At 39.4% G+C, this 22,259-nt stretch overlaps 1 protein-coding gene and 1 long non-coding RNA gene across 2 annotated transcripts in view; both read right to left on the reverse strand.

Annotated features, from left to right (window-relative positions):
- LOC138334675 (prominin-1-A-like) overlaps positions 1-22,259 on the reverse strand; it is a 59,330-nt gene that overhangs the window by 16,785 nt on the left and 20,286 nt on the right. The window contains exons 17-18 of the mRNA XM_069283335.1: positions 20,325-20,363; positions 11,529-11,585 (exon numbers count right to left, since the gene is read on the reverse strand). Of these exons, the coding sequence (XP_069139436.1) occupies positions 11,529-11,585; positions 20,325-20,363 (96 nt within the window). The remainder of the gene's footprint in view (positions 1-11,528; positions 11,586-20,324; positions 20,364-22,259) is intronic.
- Positions 58-2,025, reverse strand: LOC138334786 (uncharacterized). The gene is made up of 3 exons (XR_011210169.1): positions 2,011-2,025; positions 1,015-1,094; positions 58-194 (listed from the first exon to the last, which is right to left on the reverse strand). It is a non-coding gene; the product is annotated as an uncharacterized lncRNA (long non-coding RNA).

Raw genomic sequence — 22,259 nt, forward strand, 5'->3', positions numbered from 1 at the left:
TTTCTGAAGCATTTCACTATGCCACGTGACTTGATACGTAGCGATGATCATCCTCCCGCCTGAGTTGGACATACAAACCCTTGGAATCATCGGAGGAAGATCCACAGCTACCAATCACTCCAAACGTCAGGCCGAAAAACTGTAGTCCGACAATTAATGAGATCACTCCGCCAATCGCAACTCCAGCTATCCACCTAAACAGATAAACCGACAAACTTGAACCTTCTTAATTGATAAAATGTATTAAAGTGTCTAAGAACGATAATGCATCAACAAATTTTTATTGCAAATAATAAGCAAATGGATTTGACAACAGGCAAAGCCTGTTTTAATCATCTCCCAAACAAATCCGAATATAGTACAATTATGGACAATGCAACCACTATTATAGGAAACATATGTAAAATATATTTTGATAGGAAGGGACAAAAACTGTTATTTTTTTTCTTTTTAATTTTAAATCAAAATTGTGAAATTGAGTTTTAGTTACATCTGATAATTTATAATGTGCTTAAATTAAATATATTTCATCTTCTATTCCGATATCGCATTTGGATTATTCTACTCTTTTAGAGTGCTTTTTTAATGACTAAGAAAGCAAAATTGGTGTGGGTATGTTACTTCAACTGCATTTACAATATCCACACATGTCTGTGGCTGCAAATAATGTCATGTACATTTATAGCTTTATAGACTAAACATTGAAATAAACAATAAACAATTTCAATCCTATTCAGGGGATATAAATATAGCCAAAACCAGGAGCTGGCAGAACCGTAGGAAAAGAGCAAGAAGAGGAAAGTCAACTAAACAATAGATCATCAAGACAACAAATAACAAGCTGGCTCGTACAAACCACTGTCAGGCCGGATATAGTTTTAGGTCAACCATCATGACATGTTGACATGTGCCAAAATCATTATAATTATATCAATAGTGCAGTGAAATGAGTATATATGGTCTAGCCGTGTAGAAAACACGTGTTCTACATTATTATCATATTACAGCTACTACCTGTACTTGTCATACGGCTTGATGGTGTCCACGGTATCAGTGACCATATCTTTAATACCATCCAAGTCGGATTTCTTCGCCTGTGTAAATACAATGATAATAATGTAACAATCATTTTAAATGAAATTATTCAGAGGACAAAAGATGTGATGGAAGGATCAATATTTTTGCTCCGGTTGACGAAGTGATTGTTTTAATATATAGAAACAATGCAAATAGTTTATTTTCGTTGGTATTACGCTAAATTGGACCTTTCTGACGAGTCGATTCTTTTTCATCATATTCTTTGTTATATATTAATTTGGAAAAAAATCAGACATGGTTTATTTCTTCGCAGAAACCAACATGGACAAAAATTGCCCGTACTGTTTCTTTTATGATTCGTTTATATTTATGTCCTGGTTCATCCGAGTACGATTTTTTTACTCCAGAATAACACTTGTATCAACGGATTGCACAGTGTGTTCCCAGAAGCTACAAGGGCCTAAAACGTACTAGTATCATGATAACCCGTAGGCATCCTCTATCAACAACACCGGGTAGTTACCGGGGATTATTCGTAGACAGACCGGTGTGTGTTCGTTCGTTTCGGCATCGTGTCATGACTGCTTTAAAAAACCCAATATTATGACAAAACTGAGCCCTGGGACGCTGGATAGTCCTGATGGTCAAAATTTCCAATCCATTGTGATCCAACACGCCCTCGTCCTTGAATGTGTGAAAGGGCAAAGCCTGAGATACCTTCGTTGGACAGAGGGAGAGACCTGTAAAGTTATTTTCTTAATTTTCTATGCTTTGATCATAACCCCATTTTCGATTATTGGCTATAGGATGTACCCTTTCCCGCCCCCCGGCAAGAAATCATGTAGCCATTCTTTGGTCACAATAATTGATACGGCCGATATTCGGTGATGGGGTAAGTGGGAGTATACTATTACCGCTGGCTTTGGCCATTTTTTTCCATTGGCCTTACGCGTCCTATATTCGATTACTCACATCCTCAATTGTAGTTACTGTCTCATCCCATCAACAACACTAATCCACTATGAGATCTGCATTTGTGTACGTTCCTCTGCCTTCGCATCATCAATGTTTGGCTAGAAACATACAAGTATAAAACATGAAATTCTTATTAATCATGTTATCACAATGGATCGTTCGCGGAACAAGTTAAGTACTTTTTATTGACTAGGCACCAACCGTAACTGTAAGATTTGTGATCATGACTTACTTGGGAGCCTACTTGTTTGCCGAAATTGAAGATCTGATATACTTTAAATTGCACCAATCATATTGGTTACATACTTAGTATCAGTGTTGTTTTTATTATAGTTTCCTTACAAAACTCTAGTAGTACTATAAACTTGAACTCATTTGAGTAACACACTTACGATGTGTTCAAGTTAATATTATGTATACCTTGTCCACTTATCTATTCAGGTAATCTGCAACATTATGGAAATCATAACACTGATACGTTTAGCTTTTTATGTAAAACATCATGGCCGCTAAGTCCGCGAGTGCTAGAGCAAGGATTCACTATAGTGGTGTATCAAAATATTCATATTGGACATAGTTTATAGTCCGTATCATATATGTCGTAGAACTTCATATAATGAATAACATACATCACCCCACAATTGATATGTCAACAATGAGTTATATATGTACGCTTGTAACGCTGTTAGTAGACTTGAGTCACAGCGTTCTTCAATCAGCACAGGTTCACCCTGACAACAAAAAACCATCAATTTTCAAAATCGCATTAAACAAATCTGAAAAATAAACCTTACACATAGAGGTAAAACTCACACATCACGCCCCTTTACTTAAGGGAAACAATAGGAATATAACGTCAAGAAAGTCGGTAGATGGAACCCATCGTACATTCCTTCCTCAACACTTTTGCCTAAACCGCAGGAAATGTAACCACCTCGCCCCCATCAAATCTAATACAGCTGTTTAACAGAATAGCAGTACTCATGATTTAATCCCACCAATAAACAAAATTACGGGGCTTGTTACTTAGCAAATTGATGAGCATTATCCTAACTCTTGATTACTTCTAACTCTACAGTCATAACTAAAACCCAACAATACACACTTCATTTCTTTTAAACGATCTCAGTTCAACTCACACCACCGCCAGAACGACAACTACAGTTAAACACTCCACACGACCGTATACATCCTAATCACGCGGGCCGGTGAATTTCAAGCTCCACACACATTACAGTAAGTAACATAGAAAGAGACTGATAAACTAGCAACCCAAAATTGCAAATTTATTTAACTGTGATAAACTATACGACTGTCAAGTATAGTGACAATGTGTCAATTCGGTGGGGTAGTCCATGCCGTATCTGTCAAAATAAATATGATACTTGGCAATTATTATTGGTGATTAAAACATAACCTCAATTATAAACATAATATTTAATCCAACATATCCATAACCTTACCACAATAATGTGATTCAACGATAACTGTTATTGTCCAACTACTATCACATACAATATCAGTGGATTGGAGCGTGGTAAACAAGCATTACAAGAATAATTTAATAAAGTGTACATATAATGAATATATCTTTGGACGAGAATCGGCGTCAGCTTACTGCATAAGCGCGCGTTCCATAATGACTACTGACATGCCTTCTTTAGATTTTGTATATTGCAATCAATTCAGATTCATTTTATATTCAGAACAGTTGTTGAGTATCTATTATTATTTACCTGGAGAAGACAGAGATTACTTTTAATTTCAAGGAAATGTTAAAACCTACCCCTTGGGAAAGAAACACAAACAATACATAATACTGTGTAGAATTGATACGTTCCTTGTCTTGTTTTGTTATTGTCAAATACACGCTTTTGTGATAGTTTTTTATTGGCATAGAAACACGAGATAGTCAAACTTTGTCCTTACTCGTTGTATATTTGCGAGAGCCAGTCACACCATCGAGGGTACTGTTTTGAAAGCCTACTGACAAGGAGCAGCGACTCGACTTACACGAGTTCTGCCATGTATAATAACCATTCAACATTTTGTATTGCATGGATCTTCAGCATTCCTAAGAAAGTTCAAGTTGGATTTATTGTTCTTAATCAACATTTACATTGTAAGAGATGTACACTTTAATATTATTTGTTTTATTGATTTAACATTATGTATATTATAATTACTTTGCTTTTATGCCTTTCTTCTTTTTTTTTCCAGAAAAAAAATCAGTAATTTATGTAAAACAGAATTGTCGCATAATGGCCCTTACACCAGTAGGTTTCATATGGGCTTACTAAAGACATACACACATTTATTAAATTGCATACATAGGTAAATCATTTTCAATTTTCAATTACATATTAATGGAATAAGATAACATGCTCGAATTCTGGTAAGTTATCATAAATAATAGTGACAGATCACATAGTCTCTAACAGTTAAATATCTCCGAGTGAACGTGATAAAGAGATAGACTTATGAGAGCATGTACTTACTGTCCTGGAGACGCTGTACAGCTCCTCCAGTTAAACTGGACACGGCGTACTCCGACAAGGTCTGGCTGAATTCTGTAACACAAAATAAATATACATAGCACATATTGTTTGGAACTGTTTTGAAACGAGCTACGTAAAATCTACCGATGAAAATATGTGTTTACTCAATATTCGCTATTACAATTTCACCGAAACATTATATATATTTATCAAAAATGTCAAACTTGTTTAATTGAAGCAAACTATTATTCCTAAGACTACAAAACAAAATAGTCCTTAATTGAAGTGTGAATAGAACTTATATCATGAAAGCACATTACTTCAAGTATTTAAAAAATCATGTGACTAAATCCGGTTAACATATTAAAAACTAAGTGTTACAGAGTTTAATTAATAATGATATCATTCTTCATGTGAGAGAAACCGCCCCTTACCTTCATAAACCTACCATGTATAAGTTTCAAGTTTATAATGTTGGATTGTATCACATATCAGAACAGACGATGATAGGCTATGACAGATGTCTGATCCTATTGACATCTAAATAATTTTTGAGCCAAAAAATATGTTCTCCTTACGGCACAGTCCAATAGCTTGTTTAATTTACTGGAAAGCCTCCGCGTGGAAAGAGGTGCACCATTGTGAAACCTGCTCGCATAAGGTTAAAAGACCATATATGTATATAATGTCTACTGAGGAGGAACAGTCACAGACTGAGTCATCACAACTGGGCCCAAGGAAAACAGTCCATTAGAGTGGAAGGACAGAGACCGGAGGTGAAAGTAGACTGACCACGTCAAACGGCAGAAGACATGATGTACTGGTACAGGAACCTATTGCGGAGAGAGCCAAGGAAGTCGCAAGGGCTCTAACCTCATGAGCCCTCACCTTTCATTTCGCATGAGATTGATCATTAGACGGCTCATAAGCAATCTTGATCACCTGACATATCAATGTGGAGATGGACTGGGAGGAGATATCCTGCTGACCCTGTTTTAAGGTCCCGACAGGAACAAAGCATCATCCGATAATTCTCCCCAGACTCAATAGAGACTGACAGGAAAGGCATTCTAATGGAATAGGGCGAAAAACTTGGTTCCCAATTTTTTGTCCAAATTGCAGGATCAGTGAGAAGGGTAACGGCAGAGCTAGCTCTTGCCCAAGAAATACGCGAAGTACGAAAAGACAATGCATAAATATCACTTCTCCTGTGGCCTTAGGCAATAGCAAGCAGGAAGACTGTCTTAAAAGTTAAAAACTTTATGGAGACCGATCCTAAAGGCACATTAGAAGCCGAAGCCCCCATTTGTGACTCTAACACGAGTTCTAGGTTCCACTGTGGAGCTGACGTTAGGCCTGTCCAGATTGAACCCCAGAATCAAGACAGACAAAGAAATGAAGATCCTACCTCTGGTCTACCACGGAAAGAAAATACACTGGCAATAGCTGCGCGATAGCCTGCAATATTATACGATTGCGCTCCCTAAACAACAAGGAGAAGGAAACTCGCAATCAGCTGGGCAGAGGCCATGACCGGATCAATCTTCCTGACGATACACCAATCAAAGAAGATCTTCCAGCGTGACTGGTAGACGGCAGAGGAGAAAGACCTAATTGATCGGGCGATGCGAGCTGACATATCCGAAGAAAAGCCTGTCTGAGCTAGGACTCCTGAAATCATGTCCAAGCGTGAAGGTAACGGGACTGGGGCCGATTCTAACGAAAGACATTTGTTTTTGGTGGGAGAACCAGAGGACGAGCCACCAGAAACGACAAGAGCTCCGAAAACCAGGGTTGTCGCGGCAACAGTGGCGCTATCGGAAAGAGGGAGCAATAATGCTCCGGAAACTTCTGTAGAACCCTGCGTCCACGGCCTAAGCCATTTGGTTTGGCACGGAGACACAAAGGTTGACAACTGACTATTGAGAAAAGAGGCAAAAAGGTCGAGTGATACAGATGCCGTTCTGTCATAACCGGCTGGCGCCGCCTGGAGATTATCCGCCAGAACATTTGCCCTTCCTGGAAGATGCTTGACTAAAATTGTTAACTGCATTTCCTTATAGATAGGAATAATACGGAAATACGGATAGCGAGGGCACAAAGGACGTAAGCTGATGTCCCTGTCTCTCCAGATAAGCGACCACTGTAGAATTGTCCGTAGCCATTCAAACCGCATTGGAATGCAAAATCCTCTAAAAAGTCTGCAGAGAAAACAGAACAGCCATCATCTTCTGCATGTTCCCCAGACCACTCTATCGACTGGCAATGGATGTCGAGGGAAGCCCCTAACACTTCCATGAACGCATCCATGAACATGGTCACGGTGGGAGCTGGCATGGACGACAACGAAACCCCCTGAAGAACATTTGTAATTGCCTTTCAGAGTACACCACCGAGCAACCCCTTGAGTTGAGATAACGCAGAATATTTAGAGACCAACGAATTTCGACGAGGGACCGGTCGATGAAGGTCAGAGGAAGATATCTGGCCTTCTCGAATTTGGAAAGGTGGAATGACAATACTATGAACCATGTGGAAACAATTTCCCAAGAAGACAATATTTTAAGAAGGGGCACCTCATACTCTTTAAGGAACTAAGCCAACTTTAAGCAAAAGTTTCATGACCAGACGGGTGTTCCGATCCACAGATTCCCGAACTAGATGGATCATTAGCAATTTGTCGACATAGTTGTGAACATGTCTTCCCTAGAGTGCAGAAATCACACTACAACCAACAACAGTTGATGGGACACCAAGCTCCCAACCTCTTGCGGATCAGAAATATTCTGGAATAGAAGCCGAGTGTGTAGTCCATAATAGGCACCCTCGACCACGCCCTTTAAAAGCATGGTCCTTACTTCCTCCCGGATGGAAACTGCCTTCTCCGGATCCCCCGAAGGAGGGAAAAAATACATACTTTGACACAAAGTGTGGATGCCGCAAGTATGGAATGCCAAACCGCTCCTTCACTACAGAAGAGGAAGGCTCAAGAGTCCTGTGTGATATTCTTCCATTGTTTCTAGAAAGAAGGTGAACTGACGATCTCCTACAGGAAGATGAAAACGAGGAATATCGAGACCTTCACAGATGGAGAATTGTTGCCTAACCCAAACCCTAATTTACGAGAGGAGGACTTGAATCTGAGACTGGCTGAATTCTCAAGAACAGACCTTTCGTATGGAACGATCAAGGACGGAGAAACGAATCAGGAATTTTTCGTCTTGTCCCAATGAGGGTTTGTACTCTTCCTACCCTTCCTAATGTTACCCTTGAAATAAGGCTTTGACTTCGGTCGCATATAACAGTGGGAGCAGAATTTCTAGCCTTCTTCTTTGGTGGTGCTGACCTCTGTGAGGTAATGGCCTTCAACCTCTGAATTCTCTTCAAAAAGGGAAGAAGGGACCACGTCCTGCTTCAAATCAGAACAAAAGAAAGAGTGAGCTCTGAGAAAGGGTAATCAACAAACTGGACCGGTAAGGTTCTTCGACAGAGCGGTTTTGTTTTCAAAACAAAGAGAAATGCCTAGCCAACAAGACATTGACGATCAATGACACCTTCAAAGAAGCCAATGCTCTCAATGTCCTGTTCAGGGCAGAAGTATTCAAGTTTATATATGACATTCTGGACGGAGAGACGCAACAGCCTCTCCATCTTGTGGTGCTCCTTGGAGCCGAACACTACCTGGGTCACTGACCAAGTTTCCAAGTTTAAGTTAAACGGAACTCGGGTCTAGGTATCAGATCCGTTTAAGGAAATCTATGTTATAGATATGAATTCTGTTCTGTATTATGAATGTAAGCTTTAAGTTCGATTCCCGTAAATAATATGTAATTGAACATGCAATTAGAGGTAGAAATCCTAATATACGGAACTCGGCTCGTTGACCAGTACTTTTGTTAAACGGAACTCGGGTCTGGTTCCTAGCTCCGTTTAAGTTAAACGGAACTCGGGTCTGGTTCCTAGTTCCGTTTAAGTTAAACGGAACTGGAGTCTAGTTGTCAGATCCGTTTAAGGAAATTTGTGTTAAGGAGATTAATTCTGTGCTGTATTATTCATGGAAGTTTTAAGTTCGATTCTTGTATATAATATGTAATTGAACATGCAGTTAGAGGTAGGAATCCTAATAAACGAAACTCCGCTCGTTGGCCAGTATGTTTGTTAAACGGAACTCGGGACTGGTTCCTAGTTCCGTATAAGTTAAACGGAACCGGGGTCTAGGTGTCAAACCCGCTGATGAAATTCTGTGTTAAATAGATTGATTCTATGTTGTATTATTCATGGAAGCTTTAAGTTCGATTCCTGTATTACAATGGTAATTAAAGATCTTATTAGAGGTAGAAATTCTAATAAATGGAACCCGGCTGGTTGACCAGTATTTGTGCTAAACGGAACTAAGGTCTGGTTCCTAGTTCCGTTTAAGCAAAACGGAACTGGGGTCTAGGTGTCAGATCTGTTTAATAAAATCTGTGTTATAGAGATTAATTCTCTGTTGTATCATTCCTGAAAGCTCAGAGCTAGATTCCTTTATAACATATGTAATTTATTATCTTATAAGAGGTAGGAATCCTAATAAACGAAACTCCGCTCGTTGGCCAGTATGTTTGTTAAACGGAACTCGGGTCTGGTTCCTAGTTCCGTATAAGCTTAAACGGAACTCGGGTCTGGTTCCTAGTTCCGTTTAAGTTAAACGGAACTGGAGTCTAGTTGTCAGATCCGTTTAAGGAAATTTGTGTTAAGGAGATTAATTCTGTGCTGTATTATTCATGGAAGTTTTAAGTTCGATTCTTGTATATAATATGTAATTGAACATGCAGTTAGAGGTAGGAATCCTAATAAACGGAACTCCGCTCGTTGGCCAGTATGTTTGTTAAACGGAACTCGGGTCTGGTTCCTAGTTCCGTATAAGCTTAAACGGAACTCGGGTCTGGTTCCTAGTTCCGTTTAAGTTAAACGGAACTGGAGTCTAGTTGTCAGGTCCGTTTAAGGAAATTTGTGTTAAGGAGATTAATTCTGTGCTGTATTATTCATGGAAGTTTTAAGTTCGATTCTTGTATATAATATGTAATTGAACATGCAGTTAGAGGTAGGAATCCTAATAAACGGAACTCCGCTCGTTGGCCAGTATGTTTGTTAAACGGAACTCGGGTCTGGTTCCTAGTTCCGTATAAGCTTAAACGGAACTCGGGTCTGGTTCCTAGTTCCGTTTAAGTTAAACGGAACTGGAGTCTAGTTGTCAGATCCGTTTAAGGAAATTTGTGTTAAGGAGATTAATTCTGTGCTGTATTATTCATGGAAGTTTTAAGTTCGATTCTTGTATATAATATGTAATTGAACATGCAGTTAGAGGTAGGAATCCTAATAAACGGAACTCCGCTCGTTGGCCAGTATGTTTGTTAAACGGAACTCGGGTCTGGTTCCTAGTTCCGTATAAGCTTAAACGGAACTCGGGTCTGGTTCCTAGTTCCGTTTAAGTTAAACGGAACTGGAGTCTAGTTGTCAGATCCGTTTAAGGAAATTTGTGTTAAGGAGATTAATTCTGTGCTGTATTATTCATTGAAGTTTTAAGTTTGATTCTTGTATATAATATGTAATTGAACATGCAGTTAGAGGTAGGAATCCTAATAAACGGAACTCCGCTCGTTGGCCAGTATGTTTGTTAAACGGAACTCGGGTCTGGTTCCTAGTTCCGTATAAGCTTAAACGGAACTCGGGTCTGGTTCCTAGTTCCGTTTAAGTTAAACGGAACTCGGGTCTAGGTATCAGATCCGTTTAAGGAAATCTATGTTATAGATATGAATTCTGTTCTGTATTATGAATGTAAGCTTTAAGTTCGATTCCCGTAAATAATATGTAATTGAACATGCAATTAGAGGTAGAAATCCTAATATACGGAACTCGGCTCGTTGACCAGTACTTTTGTTAAACGGAACTCGGGTCTGGTTCCTAGTTCCGTTTAAGTTAAACGGAACTCGGGTCTGGTTCCTAGTTCCGTTTAAGTTAAACGGAACTGGAGTCTAGTTGTCAGATCCGTTTAAGGAAATTTGTGTTAAGGAGATTAATTCTGTGCTGTATTATTCATGGAAGTTTTAAGTTCGATTCTTGTATATAATATGTAATTGAACATGCAGTTAGAGGTAGGAATCCTAATAAACGAAACTCCGCTCGTTGGCCAGTATGTTTGTTAAACGGAACTCGGGTCTGGTTCCTAGTTCCGTATAAGCTTAAACGGAACTCGGGTCTGGTTCCTAGTTCCGTTTAAGTTAAACGGAACTGGAGTCTAGTTGTCAGATCCGTTTAAGGAAATTTGTGTTAAGGAGATTAATTCTGTGCTGTATTATTCATGGAAGTTTTAAGTTCGATTCTTGTATATAATATGTAATTGAACATGCAGTTAGAGGTAGGAATCCTAATAAACGGAACTCCGCTCGTTGGCCAGTATGTTTGTTAAACGGAACTCGGGTCTGGTTCCTAGTTCCGTATAAGCTTAAACGGAACTCGGGTCTGGTTCCTAGTTCCGTTTAAGTTAAACGGAACTGGAGTCTAGTTGTCAGATCCGTTTAAGGAAATTTGTGTTAAGGAGATTAATTCTGTGCTGTATTATTCATGGAAGTTTTAAGTTCGATTCTTGTATATAATATGTAATTGAACATGCAGTTAGAGGTAGGAATCCTAATAAACGGAACTCCGCTCGTTGGCCAGTATGTTTGTTAAACGGAACTCGGGTCTGGTTCCTAGTTCCGTATAAGCTTAAACGGAACTCGGGTCTGGTTCCTAGTTCCGTTTAAGTTAAACGGAACTCGGGTCTGGTTCCTAGTTCCGTTTATTAAACGGAACTAGGAACTAGGAACTCGCAACCAACTTCAGCCCTCCCTTTTAATCGGACCGTCGTCTGCGCTTATGTTCTAAAAACGGTTATTTTCTCTAAGTGTAAAATACAATCACTTAGACGTGGTCCGTTCAGACTAACTCATATCCTTACCATTATTTCGTTGCAACTCATCAACTATTTTAGCTTACCATTGATGTAGAAATTGTTGTAATGTCTTGTTTGTTGGTAGGGGACAGGCCCGGTAACTGTAAAGATAATTATACCTCTGGATGTATCCATGTTATTAAAATCATACCATTTCATATAGTCACATATAGGGATTGGATTTCGCTTTTATGTTAACATAAAAGCGAAATCCAATCCCTATATTTACACTCACACGACTTTTTTCATATTTTATGCAATAAAATCGTCATTTGAAAGTGACGTAATCATTCAATAGAAGTCGGTCAAAAGTGGGAGGAGCTTACTCAATTGAACAGCGAATGATGACTCTTCACGTAAGATAAAATTATTCATCCGCGAGGACTAAAAAGTTCAATATTTTAGTGTAAAATAAACATGATAAACAAAGTAAATTTCAGAGATAATTTTATTTAATAAGATCAGACCTTTAAATAGATATTCAATTTTGCTAAAAGTTAATATATAGCGTAATAACGTAAAGACTTTGTACTTGGCCACATGTGTGAACTCGGTGACCGTTATTGTTCAGCGAGGCGAAGCTGACGCACGCTTACACACTGGAGTTTGCCGAAGTTGTCAAAACACCAGTGTTCAAGTAGCTCAATGTGTTTGAGATTGTCGTCTGACTTGACGATTATCCATCCTTGGGAGTCATGCGATTATATAATCTACGCTTAGATCCATCGCCATCGATAGATGGAACAACTTCACTTGTGTTCGATGGATACAATGTATTTGTGGTGACGCGTAACTGTCAACACGTGGATCGGTGCATGTTTTATAATAGATCTACACATGATTAAATTCTCAAAGAACAAAGACAAGAGGATATGTTTATAACTGACCTTTGTCAGAGGGTCTCACGATCGTCCACCCCAAAGACTTGGTCGTAGGACGAACACAGACACAGAGGTAATGTTTACATTTGACATCCATCATTTTTAACAAAAATGAAAGCACTGCACGTCGCCCCAGTCGGGTTTTTTTCCCGTTTCTTTATACATTGGTAATTTAAAAAATGTTTGTATCATATATAAATATAATACATATATATATTGTTTACATTTTTCCAAAATTCTATGAAAAACAACAATATACACGTAATGTTGTGTCCAAATGTAAACAATGCCATGTGTTTCTTCTTAAAAAAAGTAGCCCCTTTACGTTGCATAAAACATTTTCATACGAAAGTTCAAAGTTCAATGTTCTGTCTCCGATAGTAATTTTAAGTAATTATGTATGTAATTCCGGAACCTGGTTAACCGGATTTTAGTTTGTTGTATATCCGGATTTTAGTCCGCATTTAGTCCTCATCTTTGTTCTTCCGGTAAAACGGCATGGTCGTCGATTGTGTTTATGGTGGAAGTTTATAAGCAATCCCTTGCTAAGGCACGGTGTAAGTCTATTACAAATATGTTTATATAAGACGAAAATAAGTCTTATTGTCATGTCATGTCAGTCGAGTAGCTGTCAAACAATAGTTTGTGCAGAATTGCCAACTTGATGTTGGATATAACGAAGTCTATTTTTAGTAACAGTAGCGAGTGGAATCTGAATTTGGCATAATTAAGAAATGTATATCTATTTAGACCTATACCTTGACATAGTGGTACCTACATATGTATGCTACATCTAGTTTATAGATAACCAGTCGATTATTAGTTGCGGTCAGATAATTCGCGTTTGTTTGTATAATAATGATATAGTCATGATATGTAACGGTTAATTGTATAATGTATAACCGGGAACATACAGAATTGTACATGTAACTAAAGTGTGTTTTTTGCATGTTGTAGTTTTTCACCATTCGTCATAATGAAAACTTGAGAACTGAAGTGACTGGTTTTGTTATGATTAGGTTAGCTGTCAAGACAGTGAAAAAAACCGAAATAACAAGGATGGCTACACCTTCGAACCCCCTGGACCAGGGACTTTCTAGTACTGAATCGCTGCACCAGCAAACAGACTCCACTGATATGTTGGACCAACACACACAATCAACCGACACTAGCACTGATAAACGGCAACACATACTCACAGAAAAAGGGCGAGAACTTTTTGAAGTAGAAGTCATGAAATATACTGCAAAATTTTCTCGTATGGTAAGAGAAATGGACGAGCTTCTCTTAATTGTAGAGTCAACAACAGAACGGGATCAACAGGCCAATACAGTGATTTCCCTCAAAGATACTTACCAACGCTACTTGGTTTTATCTAAGGAATTTAGAGGATATTTACAAAGACAGAACTCTGGGGAAAGTGCACGAGAACTTACCTCGCACAGTTTAATTGCGAAATCTGTCAGACAGAAACTAGAAGCTGTTTTTGGACCGTGGCAAAGACCAACTGATTGTATGAGTTCAAGAAGTGTGCAGAAGTCTAAACTTTCTAAAACATCCTCAGGTAAATCCTCAGCAAGTGTGATAATAGCACGTCAAAAGGCAAAACTTGAAGGAGCGAAAGCCAACATGGTATTTGCATCGCGAGAAGCTGATCTCCTTAAAGAAAAGGCTCGGTTGGAGGCAGAGACGTTAATTAAAAATGCAGACATTGAGGCTACGCTTAAGAACTTAAAGGCAGAACAGGAAACCAAAGCGGCCAGCGTAGAAATGGATGCTGTCCTTGAAGAGTTGGAGGGCCCAGGAGAGGATATCTCTGATGTCTCAGAATCAAGTGTTCACCAAAGAACTGTTAATTATGTACAAGAACAGAACCAATTGAAATCCGACACCTTTTTACAGTCAGAGCACTCTAATGTTTCCACACATAATGATGCTCCGAACCTACTTGTACAGGAACAGTTACAAGGGAAACACGGACCTTCAGAGGCTCACTCACCTCATGTACAAGCTCCCTACATGCCACCAGAGGCTCAGACACAAGCTCCTCATTCATCTTATGTACAAGCTCCTTACATGCCACCAGAGGCTCGGACACAAGCTCCTCACTCACCTCATGTACAAGCTCCCTACATGCCACCAGAGGCTCGGACACAAGCTCCTCACTCACCTCATGTACAAGCTCCCTACATGCCACCAGAGGCTCAGACACAAGCTCCTCACTCATCTTATGTACAAGCTCCCTACATGCCACCAGAGGCTCAGACACAAGCTCCTCACTCATCTTATGTACAAGCTCCCTACATGCCACCAGAGGCTCGGACACAAGTTCCTCACTCACCTCGTGTACAAGCTCCCTTCATGCCACCAGAGGCTCGGACACAAGCTCCTCACTCACCTCATGTACAAGCTCCCTACATGCCACCAGAGGCTCAGACACAAGCTCCTCACTCATCTTATGTACAAGCTCCCTACATGCCACCAGAGGCTCGGACACAAGTTCCTCACTCACCTCGTGTACAAGCTCCCTTCATGCCACCAGAGGCTCAGACACAAGTTCCTCACTTCCCTCATGAACAAGCCCCCAATGTGCCACCAGAGGCTCAGTTACATGCTTCTCACTATTCTGATGATCATGATGCTGTTAAAGGGCTTTCCAGGTATCTGATAAAACGAGAACTTGTCACGGATCGCCTTATAAAGTTTACTGATAAACCGGAAACCTACCTTTCTTGGAAGGAAACATTTAAAGAAGTAATCAAGGAGGTTGATGCTAAACCTTCAGAAGAGATCGACTTGATGGTTAAGTGGCTAGGACCACAGTCAAGTCCACAAGTGTCCAGCATTAAGACGGCACATGCAGGAGACCATAGAAAAGCTTTGACAAAGGCATGGGAAAGACTTGATAGTTTTTTTTGGAAGCCCAGAGAGAGTGGAACATGCTCTAAAACAGAAACTACGTAATTTCCCAAGGTTATCATACAAAGACAAACCAAGATTCTATGAACTGTCAGATACATTGAACGAAATACTTGCTGTAAAAGAAGATGAAAAATACAGTGGACTTCTCAGTTACTTTGACACATCAATTGGCGTAAATCCTGTAATACAGAAACTGCCGGCTGGTCTTCAAAACAAATGGCGTGATAGGGCTATGACCTTCAAACGCACACATGGTGTCGCATTCCCACCCTTCTCATTCCTCTGTGTATTTGTTCAAGAGATAGCAATGACACTGAATGATCCAGGTTTCGACTATATAAGCAGTAGTGCTGATTCCGACAACCCAGTAACACAAGGTAACAGGAAGAAACCTCATGTATCTGTTCACAAAACATCCGTCTCAGAATCAGTATCTGGTCGAGTGGAATCTAGGTGTTTGATTCACAATGCTGGACACTCATTGAATGACTGCCGGGTATTCAAAACAAAAAGCATCAAGGATCGTAGAGATTTGCTAAGAAAACATGGACATTGTTTTCGGTGCTGTGACGGCAAACATAAGAAACAAGACTGTAAGGAGGAGGTAAAGTGTAACATTTGTAAGAGCATAAATCATTCAACAGGTATGCACAGCGACCACAGTCCTGTGGTGCCTCAAGATCACGGCGGGGAGAAGGAGAAGGTAAACGTTAAATGTACTGAAATTTGTGGAAAGCATTTTCAAGGAAAATCATGCGCAAAGATAGTCCTAGTCACAGTTCGTCACAAGGGCAGTAGGAAAGATCCTATTCGAGCATATGCAATTCTGGATGAGCAGAGTAATAGGTCGCTTGGAAGAGAACATTTCTTAGAGTTCATGAAAGGCTTACTGGACTCTGGGCATGCGGAAATTGCCACTGCTCTTGATCCAAACGAGGAATGCTGGTTCCTACCATTGTTCGGAGTGTACCACCCCCAGAAGAAAGACCGCATCAGAGGCGTTTTCAATTCTTCGGCAAAGGTGCAGGGCAAGTCTTTGAATAGCGTTTTGATGTCAGGACCAGACATGCTCAATAGTCTTCTTGGGGTCTTGTTACGATTTCGGAAAGAAACCTTTGCAATAACTGCTGATGTCCAGCAAATGTTCTATTGCTTTCTCGTGCATCCCGACCATCGGAAGTACTTGCGTTTCATTTGGCATAAGGACAACGATTTGAACCAACCCTTAGTTGATTACCAAATGAAAGTCCACGTGTTTGGAAACAGTCCTTCGCCTGCGGTGGCTACTTTCGGACTTAGGAGAACAGCAGATGTAGCTGAAGAGAAATATGGTGCTGACGTCAAGCATTTTGTCCATCGCAACTTTTACGTCGATGACGCCTTGTCCTCGTTTCCTTCTAAAGAGGAAGCCATTGACCTCCTGAGTCGTACTCGTGCTGCACTGAAAGAATTTGGGGACCTTCGCTTGCACAAAATTGCATCAAATTCATGTGAGGTGTTGTCGGCATTTGAACCTGATGACCTCGCCAAGGAACTGAAGAACCTTGAATTTGAAAGGGAAGCGCTCCCATCGCAACGCAGCTTGGGAATGCGCTGGGATCTCCAGCGGTGACGAATTTACATTTCATGTTGAACCGGAAGAGAAACCATTCACAAGACGATGCGTCCTTTCATGTGTGAATAGTCTATTTGATCCATTGGGTTTTTCTCGCACCTGTAACAATAACAGGAAAGGCCATTCTCCGAGAAGCAATGTCTGATGGAGCCGAATGGGATGAACCGTTACGACCAGATTGTCTGCACAAATGGCAACAATGGAAGTCATCATTGCAACATTTGCAGAATGTAAGGATTCAGCGTACTTATGGCGGTATGTCTATGAGCAAGGCAGTAACGAAGGAACTCTGTATTTTCTCTGATGCGTCAGAGAAGGCAATCGCAGCCGTAGTTTACATTAAGCTCACTGACTCGAATGGATCTCAAAGTCTTGGATTTGTGCTAGGCAAAGCAAAGTTGGCCCCAAAGCACGGGCATACCATTCCAAGACTGGAGCTGTGTGGCGCGGTTTTAGCGACGGAACTGTTTGAAACTGTTCGGGATGAAATGGACATTGGCTTTGATCGAGTGCGGTTCTTTACAGATAGCCGTGTCGTCCTGGGCTATATTCGCAACGAAACAAAACGATTCTTCATATATGTTGAAAACCGCGTTGAACGCATCCGCAGGTGCAGCAGCCCCAGCGACTGGAACTACGTCTGTTCAAAACTGAATCCGGCAGATGAGGCTACTCGGTCAGTTCCTGCAGATGGTCTCAAAGACTGTAAGTGGCTCAAAGGACCTACTCATATACTGGAGGAGAAACAAGACCATGGAGAAGATGTGGACTACCCTCTAATTAGTCCCGAGAATGATCGTGAAATACGTATCCTCAAAACAGAAGTAGAGAAAACTTCAGGAAAAACGTTTGAGAGCAGTAGATTTGAATACTTCTCTTCATGGTATCGTCTTGTACGTGCTATCTCTAACGTGAAAAGCTTGGCCGCTAGATGGACAAAAACCAAACCGGATCAACAGACATGCAACTCTGCGGAAGAGCATGATTTAGTCAAACGGTCGGAACAATTCGTCGTGAAAGTTGTTCAGAATGAAGCATTCCATAAGGAGATCAAGGCACTTGCAAGTGGAAAGGATGTTCCAAGAAATAGCTCAATACTCAATCTGGATCCATTCCTTGATGATGATGGTCTTCTTCACGTTGGGGGACGTTTGAAGAATTCTGACCTTCCACAAACTCAGAAGAACCCAGTTATCTTGCCCAAATCTCACCATGTCACTAGACTCGTTGTTGCTCACTATCATCAGGAAGTCCAGCATCAGGGTCGATTGTTCACAGAAGGTGCAATACGTGCTGCGGGTTATTGGATAATTGGATGTCGACGTTTGATCAACACTCATCTGCGAAGCTGTGTGCAATGTTTAAAGTTGCGTGGAAAGCAACAATCTCCTAAGATGGCAGATCTGCCTCCTGAGCGTCTGGATCTTTCGCCTCCATTCACGTATGTTGGAATAGATGTATTTGGACCATGGACAGTGATCACACGAAAAACCCGTGGAGGCCAAGCACACTCAAAGAGATGGGCAGTGATATTGACATGTCTTGTCATACGTGCTGTCCATATCGAAGTCATAGAAGAGATGACAACCTCGAGTTTCATCAATGCTCTTCGTCGTTTCACGTCTCTCCGTGGGGAAGTGAAATTCATACGTTTCTGACTGCGGAACAAATTTCGTGGGAGCAGCGAAGGAACTTGACTCCACTGTCATCAACGTTGACGATCCAAACTTCAAGAGTTTCTTAACACGGAAAGGCATCACGTAGAAATTTAACCCTCCGCATGCCTCACATATGGGCGGAGTGTGGGAAAGACTTATTGGAGTGAGTCGAAGAATTCTGGACGCACTGCTGTTGGATGTGCAAGGCAAAAAGTTAACACACGAGGTTCTTGTAACTTTCATGGCCGAAGTTTGTTCAATCATCAACTCCAGACCGATAGCAGGTGTGTCTGCTGATCCAATGTCTCCAACGCCATTGACTCCCAATACACTCTTGTGTTTGAAGACCACTCACAAAGTGGGACTCCCACTGTGTGGATGATTTCACATTGAAGGACATATACAAGGCTCAGTGGAGGTGTGTTCAGCATCTAGCCAATTGCTTTTGGAAAAGATGGAAAGCTGAATACTTGTCTTCATTGCAAGAGAGAAGGAAGTGGCAGCAAGACGAAAAGAATCTACAGGAAGGAGACGTAGTTCTCTTGAGGGACAAATCATTGTATCGTAATGAGTGGCCCTTGGGTGTGATTCATAGGGCTGTCCCTAGCGCCGACGGTCGCGTAAGGAAAATCGAAGTGTGTATTGGAACAGACCATAAGGTATACTCCAGACCTGCCAGCGAAGTTGTGCTTCTGGTGTCTAGGAACTGAATATTATACTCTTGAAACGGACCTATATATTCCGGAGTGTAGAGACTATTTTGGAAAAGACTTTCTGTATTGTGTGCAAATAGTGAACTTTCAAAATAAAAGGAACATTGAATCAGGGCTGCTTTCACCCTGAAGTATTTGTATCATTGGTATATGTACGAACTATGTTCCACTTCTTTTTTGTCAATTCTTATTTTAAAAGGTGATATAGATATATCAGACGGGGAGTGTTCTGTCTCCGATAGTAATTTTAAGTAATTATGTATGTAATTCCGGAACCTGGTTAACCGGATTTTAGTTTGTTGTATATCCGGATTTTAGTCCGCATTTAGTCCTCATCTTTGTTCTTCCGGTAAAACGGCATGGTCGTCGATTGTGTTTATGGTGGAAGTTTATAAGCAATCCCTTGCTAAGGCACGGTGTAAGTCTATTACAAATATGTTTATATAAGACGAAAATAAGTCTTATTGTCATGTCATGTCAGTCGAGTAGCTGTCAAACAATAGTTTGTGCAGAATTGCCAACTTGATGTTGGATATAACGAAGTCTATTTTTAGTAACAGTAGCGAGTGGAATCTGAATTTGGCATAATTTAGAAATGTATATCTATTTAGACCTATACATTGACATAGTGGTACCTACATATGTATGCTACATCTAGTTTATAGATAACCAGTCGATTATTAGTTGCGGTCAGATAATTCGCGTTTGTTTGTATAATAATGATATAGTCATGATATGTAACGGTTAATTGTATAATGTATAACCGGGAACATACAGAATTGTACATGTAACTAAAGTGTGTTTTTTGCATGTTGTAGTTTTTCACCATTCGTCATAATGAAAACTTGAGAACTGAAGTGACTGGTTTTGTTATGATTTGGTTAGCTGTCAAGACATTCAATGTTACCATGCAGTTATGGTAAACAAAATCAGCTAGTACTTGCGTATAGTAAACAAGCCTAGCAAGTGTAAATATATTGGTATGTGACTGAATTGGTTGTATATTCTCGACAAATGCATTATAATACTCAGGTCAAGCAATACGCCTTACCTTGTTCAGTGCGTCCATCTTATTTTTCAAGTCAGTCACCTGAAATAGGAAGGAATAATTTAATCAAATTATCTATATAAATATATAAAGTTACATGAAAGTAGAGGTAGTTTCTCTTTGTTCATATCGGTCATTATTATGAACTGAATGGTTACTTTGTTCACGCGATCATTTCAATTTTTTTTAAATTAGTTCCAAATGGATTTAAATAAGTACCGTAATATTAAATTCACAAAAGTAATCTTCGCACTCTTATCTATAATGTTTCGATGTATCCCAAATATTATTACCATTAAGCTATTATATTACCTATAGTCATAAGATCATATTGAGGTTTTATCTCCGATGTTTGATTTATAGGGTAAGAATGCAATTGGAAATTTCTAGAGTGTTATACAAAAGCTTTAAATTGGACTTCGTACTAGTGTTTTAGTGTTGTTTGGCTATGCAGCAAGGTCTTATTTTTGTGAAATATGTTCTTATATATAACTTCTATCACACTGTATTATCGACCCATTTGATATATTATCGACCCCAAAATAAATATTCAAAAGAAACATGTCAAATCAAATGAAAATGATCCAACGCTTTATAGTTGTATTTTACAAAGAATATTGCAATAACTGAATCCTGTATTATCTATACCAGAAACATAATTATATATGTATGTAATATGTTCTAGTCTAGATCTCCATATACGAAACTTTGCATCCAGGGACTATATAAATGCACTATCGTTAATTAGGAGACACATGGAATGCAAACCTGGATAAAAAGAAGATTTTCAAACTGAACATGTCAATCAACCAGACAATTACTTAGACTTGATTTGTCCTGAAGAAAATGTATATATAATTGTTCTTAACATGTATTTGCTTAGATTTATACAATGTATAATCTTCATACAGTTTATCTAGAAATTGCTATTACTAGCGAATTTATTGCTATTACTAGCGAATTTTTACGTGCAAAATACACAATTAAACTTCTACGTTTTAAATATGTCTTTCATAAGAATCAGGTCACTTAAAATATTTTCTTGTCTGCATGGAAAGACATGTACACGATATACTACCAAATACTGCATACATATATTATGGAAACGATCTCTCGCTCAACTGACATTCCTGACAAAACAATCTATTCTATATATCGAATTTAAGATCCCGTCATTTTGTTTCAGATGTTTTGGTGTTGCTGTCACTGCTTAATTCCCTTTCATAATTTGCTTATTTTTTTTTTTACTTTTTCTCTCAGTTTCGATTTGTTTCTAATTCTGTTTTAATCAATTTTTGTTTCTTTCTGCCAATTACTAATTTTATAGCAATGTCTCAGATCTCCCTCATCCTTTTGTTTGTTTTCTATCTTAATTCTGCTCTCTTCATCTTCTTCTTTATCATAAATTATTGGATCAAGTCGTTAATATCTAGAATAAGTGTACAGTGCCTCATTTTCTCAAAAGTATGAGCAATCATTACAGATGTAATTGCAATGTAATAGTTAGATTAACATGAACAAGAAAGCCATAGCAAATAATTAATTTTCTTTTTACAAAGAGCAATAGTAACTGCACTGTTGCATTCACATCAGTACAGTGCAATAAGACAAAATACCGTTAAAATAATCATGAGAATTGTTTATAATATTACATACTTTCGTTGACAGTGACACCCTTGCTTCCATGATGTGAGGGGGGGGGGGGGGGTAGATAATACATTAGGTTATCAAATTTATCAATCTATTATCGACCCCCTACCCACAAAGTAAAATTAAGATTTTTGCATATCTATCTTTCTTTGATCTGGTTAATGATGTTCCCATCCTAAAACAAGGAAAAGGCATTTCAATACAGTGCGTACGGACTTTCTACTAACTTATTGAGTAATAACATTGATTCTGAACTCTGCCGTAAAATTAACTTGCGCCTAGGTCAGT

This window comes from Argopecten irradians, chromosome 11 (assembly GCF_041381155.1).
Source record: "Argopecten irradians isolate NY chromosome 11, Ai_NY, whole genome shotgun sequence".
Taxonomy (NCBI): domain Eukaryota; kingdom Metazoa; phylum Mollusca; class Bivalvia; order Pectinida; family Pectinidae; genus Argopecten; species Argopecten irradians.